General features: G+C 45.3%; 1 protein-coding gene across 1 annotated transcript in view; it reads right to left on the reverse strand.

The window, feature by feature from the left end:
• Positions 1-13815, reverse strand: part of VAX2 (ventral anterior homeobox 2) — an 80583-nt gene that overhangs the window by 44874 nt on the left and 21894 nt on the right. Inside the window, exon 2 of the mRNA XM_072126371.1 lies at positions 3756-3943. Within this exon, the coding sequence (XP_071982472.1) occupies positions 3756-3943 (188 nt within the window). The remainder of the gene's footprint in view (positions 1-3755; positions 3944-13815) is intronic.

The following is a 13815-nucleotide window of genomic DNA, read 5'->3' on the forward strand; positions in this document are numbered from 1 at the left end:
GCAGCGGTGCCATCACTGAGAATACAGCCTATCCATCACTAGAGAGCAGCAGTGACATCACTGAGAATACAGCCTATCCATCACTAGAGAGCAGCGGTGACATCACTGAGAATACAGCCTATCCATCACTAGAGAGCAGCGGTACCATCACTGAGAATACAGCCTGTCCATCACTAGAGAGCAGAGGTGACATCACTGAGAATACAGCCTATCCATCTCTAGAGAGCAGTGCCATCACTGAGAATACAGCTTATCCATCACTAGAGAGCAGCGGTGCAATCACTGAGAATACAGCCTATCTATTTCTAGAGAGGAGTGCCATCACTGAGAATACAGCTTATCCATCACTGAGAATACAGCCTATCCATCACTAGAGAGCAGCGGTGCCATCACTGATAATACAGCCTATCCATCCATAGAGAGCAGCGGTGCCATCACTGATAATACAGCCTATCCATCACTAGAGTGCAGCGGTGCCATCACTGAGAATACAGCCTATCCATCACTAGAGAGCAGCGGTGCCATCACTGAGAATACAGCTTATCCATCACTAGAGAGCAGCGGTGACATCACTGAGAATACGGCCTATCACTAGAGAGCAGCGGTGACATCACTGAGAATACGGCCTATCACTAGAAAGCAGCGGTGTCATCACTGATAATACAGTCTATCCCTAGAGAGCAGCGGTGCCATCACTGAGAATACAGCCTATCCATCACTAGAGAGCAGCGGTGCCATCACTGATAATACAGCCTATCCATCACTAGAGAGAAGCAGTGCCATCACTGAGAATACAGCCTATTCATCACTAGAGAGCACCGGTGCCATCACTGAGAATAAAGCCTATCCATCACTAGAGAGCAGCGGTGCCATCACTGAGAATACAGCCTATCCATCACTAGAGAGCAGCGTTGACATCACTGAGAATACAGCCTATCCATCACTACAGAGCAGCGCTGCCATCACTGAGAATACAGCCTATCCATCACTAGAGAGCAGCGGTGCCATCACTGAGAATACATCCTATCCATCACTAGAGAGCAGCGGTGGCATCACTGAGAATACAGCCTATCCATCACTAGCGAGCAGCGTTGTCATACCAGAGATTACTCCCTATCCATTACTAGAGAGCAGCAGTGTCATCACTGATAATACAGCCTATGCATCACTAGAGAGCAGCGATGCCATCACTGATAATACAGCCTATCCATCACTAGAGAGCAGCGGTGCCATCACTGAGAATACAGCCTATCCATCACTAGAGAGCAGCGGTGCCATCACTGAGAATACAGCCGATCCATCACTAGAGAGCAGCGGTGCCATCACTGAGAATACAGCCTATCCATCACTAGAGAGCAGCAGTGACATCACTGAGAATACAGCCTATCCATCACTAGAGAGCAGCGGTGCCATCAATGAGAATACAGCCTATCCATAACTAGAGAGCAGCGGTGCCATCACTGAGAATACAGCCTATCCATCACTAGAGAGCAGCAGTGACATCACTGAGAATACAGCCTATCCATCACTAGAGAGCAGCGGTGCCATCAATGAGAATACAGCCTATCCATCACTAGAGAGCAGCGGTGCCATCACTGAGAATACAGCCTATCCATCACTAGAGAGCAGCGGTGCCATCACTGAGAATACAGCCGATCCATCACTAGAGAGCAGCGGTGCCATCACTGAGAATACAGCCTATCCATCACTAGAGAGCAGCAGTGACATCACTGAGAATACAGCCTATCCATCACTAGAGAGCAGCGGTGCCATCACTGAGAATACAGCCGATCCATCACTAGAGAGCAGCGGTGCCATCACTGAGAATACAGCCGATCCATCACTAGAGAGCAGCGGTGCCATCACTGAGAATACAGCCTATCCATCACTAGAGAGCAGCAGTGACATCACTGAGAATACAGCCTATCCATCACTAGAGAGCAGAGGTGACATCACTGAGAATACAGCACATCCATCACTAGAGAGCAGCGGTGCCATCACTGATAATACAGCCTATCCATCACTAGAGAGCAGCGGTGCCATCACTGAGAATACAGCCTATCTATCACTAGAGAGCAGCGGTTCCATCACTGATAATACAGCCTATCCATCACTAGAGAGCAGCAGTGCCATCACTGAGAATACAGCCTATCCATCACTAGAGAGCAGCGGTGCCATCACTGAGAATACAGCCTGTCCATCACTAGAGAGCAGCAGTGCCATCACTGAGAATACAGCCTATCCATAACTAGAGAGCAGTGGTGACATCACTGAGAATACAGCCTATCCATAACTAGAGAGCAGCGGTGCCATCACTGAGAATACAGCCTATCCATCACTAGAGAGCAGCAGTGCCATCACTGAGAATACAGCCTATCCATCACTATAGAGCAGCGGTGCCATCACTGAGAATACAGCCTGTCCATCACTAGAGAGCAGCGGTGCCATCACTGAGAATACAGCCTATCCATCACTAGAGAGCAGCGGTGTCATCACTGAGAATACAGCCTATCCATCACTAGCGAGCAGCGTTGTCATCCCTGAGATTACTCCCTATCCATCACTAGAGAACAGCGGTGACATCACTTAGAATACAGCCTATCCATCATTAATGAGCAGCGGTGACATCACTGAGAATACAGCCTATCCATAACTAGAGAGCAACGGTGTCATCACTGATAATACAGCCTATCCATTACTAGAGAGCAGCGGTGCCATCACTGAGAATACAGCCAATCCATCCCTAGAGAGCAGCGGTGTCATCCCTGAGAATACAGCCTATCCATAACTAGAGAGCAACGGTGTCATCACTGATAATACAGCCTATCCATCACTAGAGAGCAGCGGTGCCATCACTGAGAATACAGCCAATCCATCCCTAGAGAGCAGCGGTGTCATCCCTGAGAATACAGCCTATCCATTACTAGAGAGCAGCGGTGCCATCACTGAGAATACAGCCTATCCATCACTAGAGAGCAGCGGTGTCATCACTGAGAATACAGCATATCCATCACTAGAGAGCAGCGGTGTCATCACTGAGAATACAGCATATCCATCACTAGAGAGCAGCGGTGTCATCACTGAGAATACAGCCTATCCATCACGAGAGAGCAGCGGTGCTATCACTGAGAATACAGCCTATCCATCACTAGAGAGCAGCGATGCCATCACTGAGAATACAGCCTATCCATCACTAGAGAGCAGCGGTGCCATCACTGAGAATACAGCCTATCCATCACTAGAGAGCAGCGGTGCCATCACTGAGAATACAGCCTATCCATCACTAGGGAGCAGCGGTGCCATCACTGAGAATACAGCCTATTCATCACTAGAGAGCAGCGGTGACATCACTGAGAATACAGCCTATCCATCACTAGAGAGCAGCGGTGCCATCACTGAGAATACAGCCTATCCATCACTAGAGAGCAGCGGTGCCATCACTGAGAATACAGCCTATCCATCACTAGAGAGCAGCGGTGCCATCACTGAGAATACAGCCTATCCATCACTAGAGAGCAGCGGTGCCATCACTGAGAATACAGCCTATCCATCACTAGAGAGCAGCGATTCCATCACTGAGAATACAGCCTATCCATCACTAGAGAGCAGCGATTCCATCACTGAGAATACAGCCTATCCATCACTAGAGAGCAGCGGTGCCATCACAGGGAAAAAAAGCTAATCCCTACAACCAATACCAATAGATCTATTCTATATTTAGTTGTAATAAGGACTAGAAATAAACGTAATCTCACCTGTGTCTCTGATAAGTTGAGCTGTCTCGCCAACTCCGTCCTTTCTCTGCCGACAACATACTGGCACCTCTGGAATTCCAGCTCCAATCGGTAAAGCTGCTCTGCAGTGAAGGACGTTCTGGTTCGCTTTGGCCGGTCAAGGTCCAGACCTTTTGGTAGAACAATCTCCCGGATCGTCCCTTTGGCATCTTAGTGGAAAGAAAGAGAAGCTGAGTCAGGGCTGCAGCCCAACAACCACAATCATTACCGAATAGTACAGATATCTCGTCATATGAGCCACATCATTACCATTACAGATAGTCAAATGTGGAAATAATCCCCCAGTGAGTAAAGATGTTACTATAGTATCTGCCTAATGGATCCCAAAACAAAGAGTGACCTACCATATAAGAAAGATGTTAGAAAGATATAACTACTATAATACTGCCCCCTATGTACAAGAATATAACTACTATAATACTGCCCCCTATGTACAAGAATATAACTACTATAATTCTACCCCTATGTACAAGAATATAACTACTATAATACTGCCCTCTATGTACAGGAATATAACTACTATAATACTGCCCCCTATGTACAGGAATATAACTACTGTAATACTACCCCCTATGTACAGGAATATAACTACTATAATACTGCCCCCTATGTACAAGAATATAACTACTATAATACTGCCCCCTATGTACAAGAATATAACTACTATAATACTGCTCCCTATGTACAAGAATATAACTACTATAATACTGCCCCCTATGTACAGGAATATAACTACTATAATACTGTCCCCTATGTACAAGAATATAACTACTATAATACTGCCCCCTATGTACAGGAATATAACCACTATAATACTGCCCTCTATGTACAAGAATATAACTACTATAATACTGCCCCCTATGTACCAGAATATAACTACTATAATACTGCCCCCTATGTACAAGAATATAACTACTATAATACTGCCCCCTATGTACAGGAATATAATTACTATAATACTGCCCCCTATGTACAGGAATATAACTACTATAATACTGTCCCCTATGTACAAGAATATAACTACTATAATACTGCCCCCTATGTACAGGAATATAACCACTATAATACTGCCCTCTATGTACAAGAATATAACTACTATAATACTGCCCCCTATGTACCAGAATATAACTACTATAATACTGCCCCCTATGTACAAGAATATAACTACTATAATACTGCCCCCTATGTACAAGAATATAACTACTATAATACTGCCCCCTATGTACAGGAATATAACTACTATAATACTGCCCCCTATGTACAAGAATATATCTACTATAATACTGCCCCCTATGTACAAGAATATAACTACTATAATACTGCTCCCTATGTACAAGAATATAACTACTATAATACTGCTCCTATGTACAGGAATATAACTACTATAATACTGTCCCCTATGTACAAGAATATAACTACTATAATACTGCCCCCTATGTACAAGTATATAACTACTATAATACTGCCCCCTATGTACAAGAATATAACTACTATAATACTGCTCCCTATGTACAAGAATATAACTACTATAATACTGCTCCTATGTACAGGAATATAACTACTATAATACTGTCCCCTATGTATAAGAATATAACTACTATAATACTGTCCCCTATGTACAAGAATATAACTACTATAATACTGCCCCCTATGTACAAGAATATAACTACTATAATACTGCCCTCTATGTACAGGAATATAACTACTATAATACTGCCCCCTATGTACAGGAATATATCTACTATAATACTGCCTCCTAGAGGTGTACAGTTTGAGCTCCTGATCTCTGTGGATGTCTGGAGCTAGGCCAGGGAGGGGCCACTCTGGGTTGGGAAGCTCCCCATGCAAGGCCCAGGCTTCAAGGCCTAGTCTGGGAAACAATATCCAGACATCTACAGCAAGGTATATTAATCCTAAAGATTCATAGAATGGAATGACAGCCAGCAGTGAAGCAAGAAGCAACTGAAAGTAAGAAACTAGTGAATCCACCTGCTAGTGTGAGTGAAGGTTTACCTGTGGTCAAACAAAAGTATTGGCGAGTCCTAAAGCAAGAAACATCCAGAGTGAGCAGCAGCCTCCATCTCAGCGACGAAGGGAGACCCAAAGGTGCTACTGATGTTTTGCCTGCAAGACATGCAGGACCCTATCACCCATCAGGTGGGTGTGACTGTGACCCCTGAGTAATAACAGCACCCACTAAACACAAGAACTCTGCACCAAAATCACAGGGTCCTTCTGGATCCAGAACAGTAATGAAGTCTGAACATCCCAGCAGCAAACTGCAGCCCCCAGAGCCATCACCGGAGCTCCAGCCCCCAGAGCCATCACCGGAGCTCCAGCCCCCAGAGCCATCACCGGAGCTCCAGCCCCCAGAGCCATCACCGGTGCTCCAGCCCCCAGAGCCATCACCGGTGCTCCAACCCCCAGAGCCATCACCGGAGCTCCAGCCCCCAGAGCCATCACCGGAGCTCCAGCCCCCAGAGCCATCACCGGAGCTCCAGCCCCCAGAGCCATCACCGGAGCTCCAACCCCCAGAGCCATCACCGGAGCTCCAGCCCCCAGAGCCATCACCGGAGCTCCAGCCCCCAGAGCCATCACCGGAGCTCCAGCCCCCAGAGCCATCACCGGAGCTCCAGCCCCCATCACCTGAGCTCCAGCTGGCCAGCCAGATCCCAGGACTGGTGAGGAAGATGGAGACGCTCGAAATACATAAACTGTACCTGCAGAAGCAAAATGACTGCACGTACACACTGGAGGCAGCAAAGCCCAGAACCTGCTGAACAACAAGCTGGACTCACTGGCCAAACAACTGGCTGACGTTGTGCAGGAGACAGAGCCCACCATTGAGCAGATGGGACCAGTGGGAGAGACATACAGGAACCAGCAGAGGTTTGAGAGAGACCAGGCCTCAACATCCAGGTCTGAGGCCCAGCAGTCCCATGTAAAGCCCATACTGCAACCTGTTACACTGCCTTTTGAGGAGGGAGACGTGTATAAGAAAAAGCAACAACAACCAAGTCCTGCAGCAGCTCCCAGTGAAGTACTACAAGTCCCAGCAACCCATGGTGAGGTACCACAAGTCCCAGCAACCCATGGTGATGTACTACAAGTCCCAGCAGTCCCTGTCGAGGTGCCACAAGTCCCAGCAACCACTGGTGAGGTACCACAAGTCCCAGCAACCGCTGGTGAGACACCACAAGTCCCAGCAACCACTGGTGAGACACCACAAGTCCCAGCAACCACTGGTGAGGTACCACAAGTCCCAGCAACCACTGGTGAGATAATACAAGTTCCATCTGTACGTGGACTGTATAACAGCAGTGAAGTGGAGGAGACACCACAAGTCCCAGGTGGCAGCGCACTACAGGAGGACTCTGGACTCACACCAGAAGGTAACTCTGTAGCACCTCAGGGTGTATCTACACAGGACTGTGCTGTGAGGGGTGTATCTGAGCAGGACATTCAGGACTGTGATTTGCAGGAGGTTAATACTGTTGATAATGTTGCTGATGCATCTCGTATTGTTGATGTCACTGTGGCAGGAGTCACCTCAGGTGCAGTCTATGGCAGTTGGTGACACAGATAGCACTGATGTTGTTTTGGAGGATGAGGGACAATCTACAGCGGATGAGTTCCCCCCTTTAGTTACACCAGAGGCAGCAGAGCCTCATGCTCCGGGTGGTCAGCAGCCCCCTAGTACTGATGGTCCACAGCCCACTCATCTTCTCCTCTAACGCTAGTTACACTGGTCAGGCTTTTAAGAGAAGAAATGTTGTCAGGTTTAGGTTGGTGCCCCACACACCGCTTTGTCTGCGTTTGAAAATGCAAACGCAGACAAAGCCGCACCCACCCGCCTGCGATCGGGAACGAGACGCGGGTGTTTTGCATTAAGTTAACGCAAAACACTGGCGGCTCATTCCCGATCGCAGGCGTTTCCATAGAAACGCTGATGCGATCAGGCCGCGGCCCGCCCTGGTGGGTGCGGCTTTGTTTGTGCAACATCCCCCACCGGGGCCTAGCCCTTTAAGGTGAGGCCTGGAGACAGCCGGGGCCCGCGGTACCGGAGTGGCTGGCGGTTGCGGCCTAAGCACGCTATTGTCACGGTGCTTGGTACGGGGTAACCGGAGGGCTGTCCTACAGCCTGGCAGGTCTCCAGCAGGGTGGTGTTGGCAAGAAAAGATGAGGGAGAGGCTGCTATAGCGGATCTCCCTGGGGCAACTCCTTAATGTCCCGAGTGTGAGTCTCTGGGTGATGGACAGGGTGCCGGTGATGAAGGCAGCCGTATTAGCAGGGACCAGACGGAGACAGAAGTTGAAGAAAACAACTTACAGTTCTTTATTTGAACCGGCAGGAACCGCAGCAACGTGCCTTTAACAGGTAGATGGAGTGCTGAGATGTGAGTTGGAGGGAGCCTCAGGAGATAGTTCACCAGCCTGGATGTATAGGGCAGGCTGGGAGGCAGCTGTGTCCTGGTAGGAAGCTTCAGCTTGTCCTGTAGGGCTTCAGGTATCACCTTTAAAGGTAAGATGATACCCCTTTTCCTCACTACACTAACTCTAGTCTAATGCTCCACTCTTCAGAGGCAGGGGCTAGGCTCTTCCTGCTCTGGTATGGGCTAGACTGAGATTACTCACTCACTCACTGATCTCTAGGATTCTCCTACACTGGAATCTCTCTCTTGAGAGACTTCTCTCTCTAATTCCTCTGAGATCTGAGACCTAGAACATTCCTGGCCAGGGGGTTTTGTTACCTCCCTTTGGTCAGGTGGTGGCTGCTCCTCCAATCACATCTCAGCTTACAGAGCCCAGGATGTAACACATATCATTGGACAATAGCATCTTGCATCATACAAAATACTTAACCTCTGCCTTGCCAGGCAGGATTCACCACTGCAATATCCCCTATGTCCTGTCAGGACCATGTAGTGTAATGTGGATACATGCAGGTGGGACGTATTCGCAAACACTCCCTCGCCATTGCATCGGCGAGGGTGTTGCATTTGCGTTTTCAAACACAGACAAAGCAGTGCGTGTGGAACCAGCCTTAGGCTTAGACGGCCTAAGGAAGATCTACCTGACAGGAGGCATGTGGTAAGGAACATGTTGTGCACCCAGATGGGTTTCCAGCCAGACGACATCCTGGCCGTAATAAATCATCCAGACAGACAGGGGTATGACATTAGCTTCAACCTCATGTCTAATCTGGACCAGTCCTGGCAGGGCCGGCATCAGCACCCGGCTGACCCAGGCAAGTGTTGGGGCCCCAGAGCTCCAATGGGGCCCACCACGACGATATGGCATAACAACAGCCGTATGATGGGACCCGGGTTCACCATTTTAAAGAGCAGCCCCCGCTGATTGCAGGCCTCATGGGATATGAGCGGGGGCAGTGGGACAGGCCTGGGGGAAAAGTATAATTCGGCATCCACTGTCCACTGTTAAGGGGCCCACTGAGACTCTATCGCCCAGGGGCCCACTGAAACCTGGAGCCGACCCTGGGTCCTGGTTAAATAACATCAACACCAGAACATCAGCCATCACCTCCCCGATTCCTTCTTTATCAGCAGAGAGAAGGGTGTGTGTTTTTATGCTGGTCAGCCCAGATGGGAGATCCGGTCATGCAGCAAGTGACTGCACCATAGTGAAGTGCACCCTGTGTGGAGACCTCGGCCATGTGAGCGCCAACTGCAAGACCATAAGATGCAACCTTTGTGGTTAGATCGGTCACCCCCCATAGGGACCGTCCTAAAGCCTTGCACAACATCTGTAGGGACCTCTATGATGAAGATTTGATGGAAGTTGCAGATGTACCAGACGATAAGGAGGAGGAGACGATATTATCAGGGTTAGTTTACGCAGTGCCAGAGACCCCAGGTACGAGTGGAAGTAGCGGAGCAGCCAGTTCCCGTCCGTTCCCCTGCCCCACCATCTCCCACCACCGGGGAAAATCATAGCGTAAAAAAAGAGGAGGAAAGATAAGAGCACTTGTAAACCTGCGAGTGTGCGGACCACTGTCCAAAAACCCACCCAAATGAGAGCGGAGAGTCAGGATGTTTTTACTGTGACTACTTACAGGTACAGTGTACTATCTGAGTCAGATGGAGAGGACGAGATTGAGAGAGAACTGAAACGTATGATGGAGGAATATGATGATGATTCAGGGGGCGATCCTCCCACATAAAGGAGACCCCTTCACGCTGAGAATGTATGGGATATGGAAACCGGTAGTCAGTAAGACAACTCTGACTCTGATCTATGATGATGGGGATGGTCTTTCTACTTCTTCTCCTGATGGCAGACTTCCATCTTACAGTGGTCACCAGCAATGTGAACAGTATTAGAAGTAGAAGGACCAGACATGTTGTGTATGAACATCTGAAGTATCTCAATGCCGATGTGTTCTTCTTGCAGGAGACATGTTTTTCATATGAGTGGCAGTCTGGTCCTTCCTTTTGGTCGCTGGCTGTGGAGCCTTATGTCGGAGTCTCTATCTTATTTAACACCCATGATGTCACCGTCCACAGACTCACCGAGGTATCGATGGGACGGTGCCTGCTGCGAGAGGTCACCATCAGAGGTAGAAGACTCCGGCTCATTAACATCTATGGCCCACAGACAGTGACCGAAAGGACTGATTTTTAACTAAGTGAAGCCATACTTATTTAGATCTATTCCTGTCATTGTGGCTGGGGACTTTAATGCCACCACTACTACCAGGGACAGGAACAGCATATCGGGGACTGTAAGGTCCTCGATAGTATAATTCAGCAGTCTGGCCTGTCTTTGTACAGGGTGGTAGAAGTTCTAAGTTCACTTACACCTGTGCAGGACGCAGAAGTAGGATCGGCTCGGGTGAGTCCTACTTGTGCCATTGGTGTAAGAAGGGAAAGAACAGTTCCATATTCTGTTCACTTGGCCTTATACTTTCGTTTGGGTGTATCCTCTAAGTATCCTGACGCTGGTAGAGGGCTATGGAGACTGAATTCTAGTCTACTAGAAGATAACTCGGTCCAGGAATACTTTTGTTCTTTCTTCTAAAATCAACTGGACAGAGTAGATTTTTACAACAACATGGCCGACTGGTCCAGTCCATTAAAATTTAACTTCAGTAGCAGCAAGCAGTAAGCTAGGTATGACTAAGGGCTACAACAATGCAATAGCCCGAAACGCGTCACCGCTGTAATGTTTTTGTCTCGTGTTTTTTGTTTTTTTGTGTCCATGCTTCATGCACTTTATGTACTCTTTTAACTTTGGAAAATTTAATTTTTGAATATGTCTTAACAGACTTTTCCATCTCATACACCTTTTTGGATGCTGGATTCCCTGCCTTTGCAATCTTTTTGTTTTCTCACAAATAACTACTATAATACTGCCCCCTATGTACAAGAATATAACTACTATAATACTGCCCCCTATGTACAAGAATATAACTACTATAATACCGCCCCTATGTACAGGAATATAACTACTATAATACTGCCCCCTATGTACAAGAATATAACTACTATAATACTGCCCCCTATGTACAGGAATATAACTACTATAATACTGCCCCCTATGTACAAGAATATAACTACTATAATACTGCCCCCTATGTACAAGAATATAACTACTATAATACTGTCCCCTATGTACAAGAATATAACTACTATAATACCGCCCCTATGTACAGGAATATAACTACTATAATACTGTCCCCTATGTACAAGAATATAACTACTATAATACCGCCCCTATGTACAGGAATATAACTACTATAATACTGCCCCCTGTGTACAAGAATATAACTACTATAATACTGTCCCCTATGTACAAGAATATAACTACTATAATACCGCCCCTATGTACAGGAATATAACTACTATAATACTGCCCCCTGTGTACAAGAATATAACTACTATAATACTGCCCCCTATGTACAGGAATATAACTACTATAATACTGCCCCCTATGTACAGGAATATAACTACTATAATACTGCCCCTATGTACAAGAATATAACTACTATAATACTGTCCCCTGTGTAAAAGAATATAACTACTATAATACTGCCCCCTATGTACAGGAATATAACTACTATAATACTGCCCCCTATGTACAGGAATATAACTACTATAATACTGCCCCCTATGTACAGGAATATAACTACTATAATACTGCCCCCTATGTACAAGAATATAAGTACTATAATACTGCCTCCTATGTACAGGAATATAACTACTTTAATACTGCCCCCTATGTACAGGAATATAACTACTATAATACTACCCCTATGTACAGGAATATAACTACTATAATACTGCCCCCTATGTACAGGAATATAACTACTATAATACTGCCCCCTATGTACAGGAATATAACTACTATAATACTGCCCCCTATGTACAGGAATATAACTACTATAATACTGCCCCCTATGTACAGGAATATAACTACTATAATACTGCCCCCTATGTACAGGAATATAACTACTATAATACTGCCCCTATGTACAAGAATATAACTACTATAATACTGCCCCCTATGTACAAGAATATAACTACTATAATACTGCCTCCTATGTACAGGAATATAACTACTATAATACTGCCCCCTATGTACAGGAATATAACTACTATAATACTGCCCCTATGTACAGGAATATAACTACTATAATACTGCCCCCTATGTACAAGAATATAACTACTATAATACTGTCCCCTATGTACAAGAATATAACTACTATAATACTGCCCCCTATATACAGGAATATAACTACTATAATACTGCTCCCTATGTACAAGAATATAACTACTATAATACTGCCCCCTATGTACAGGAATATAACTACTATAATACTGCCCCTATGTACAGGAATATAACTACTATAATACTGCCCCCTATGTACAGGAATATAACTACTATAATACTGCCCCTATGTACAAGACTATAACTACTATAATACTGCCCACTATGTACAAGAATATAACTACTATAATACTGCCCCTATGCACAAGAATATAACTACTATAATACTGCCCCCTATGTACAGGAATATAACTACTATAATACTGCCCCCTATGTACAGGAATATAACTGCTATAATACTGCTCTCTATGTACAAGAATATAACTACTATAATACTGCCCCCTATGTACAAGTATATAACTACTATAATACTGCCCCCTATGTACAAGAATATAACTACTATAACACTGCCCCCTATGTACAAGAATATAACTACTATAATACTGCCCCCTATGTACAGGAATATAACTACTATAATACTGCCCCCTATGTACAAGAATATAACTACTATAATACTGCCCCCTATGTACAAGAATATAAATACTATAATACTGCCCCCTATGTACAAGAATATAACTACTATAATACTGCTCCCTATGTACAAGAATATAACTACTATAATACTGCCCCCTATGTACAAGTATATAACTACTATAATACTGCCCCCTATGTACAAGAATATAACTACTATAACACTGCCCCCTATGCACAAGAATATAACTACTATAATACTCCCCCTATGTACAAGAATATAACTACTATAATACTGCCCCCTATGTACAAGAATAAAAAATACTATAATACTGCCCCCTATGTACAAGAATATAACTACTATAATACTGCCCCCTATGTACAGGAATATAACTACTATAATACTGCCCCCTATGTACAAGAATATAACTGCCATAATACTGCCCCCTATGTACAGGAATATAACTACTATAATACTGCCCCCTTAGTACAAGAATATAACTACTATAATATTACCCCCTATATACAGGAATATAACTAATATAATACTGCCCCCTATGTACAGGAATATAACTACTATAATACTGCCCCCTTAGTACAAGAATATAAATACTATAATACTGCCCCCTATATACAGGAATATAACTACTATAATACTGCTCCCTATGTACAGGAATATAACTACTATAATACTGCCCCCTATGTACAAGAATATAACTACTATAATACTGCCCCCTATATACAGGAATATAACTACTACAATA

This window comes from Engystomops pustulosus, chromosome 1 (genome assembly GCF_040894005.1).
Source record: "Engystomops pustulosus chromosome 1, aEngPut4.maternal, whole genome shotgun sequence".
NCBI classification, from domain to species: domain Eukaryota; kingdom Metazoa; phylum Chordata; class Amphibia; order Anura; family Leptodactylidae; genus Engystomops; species Engystomops pustulosus.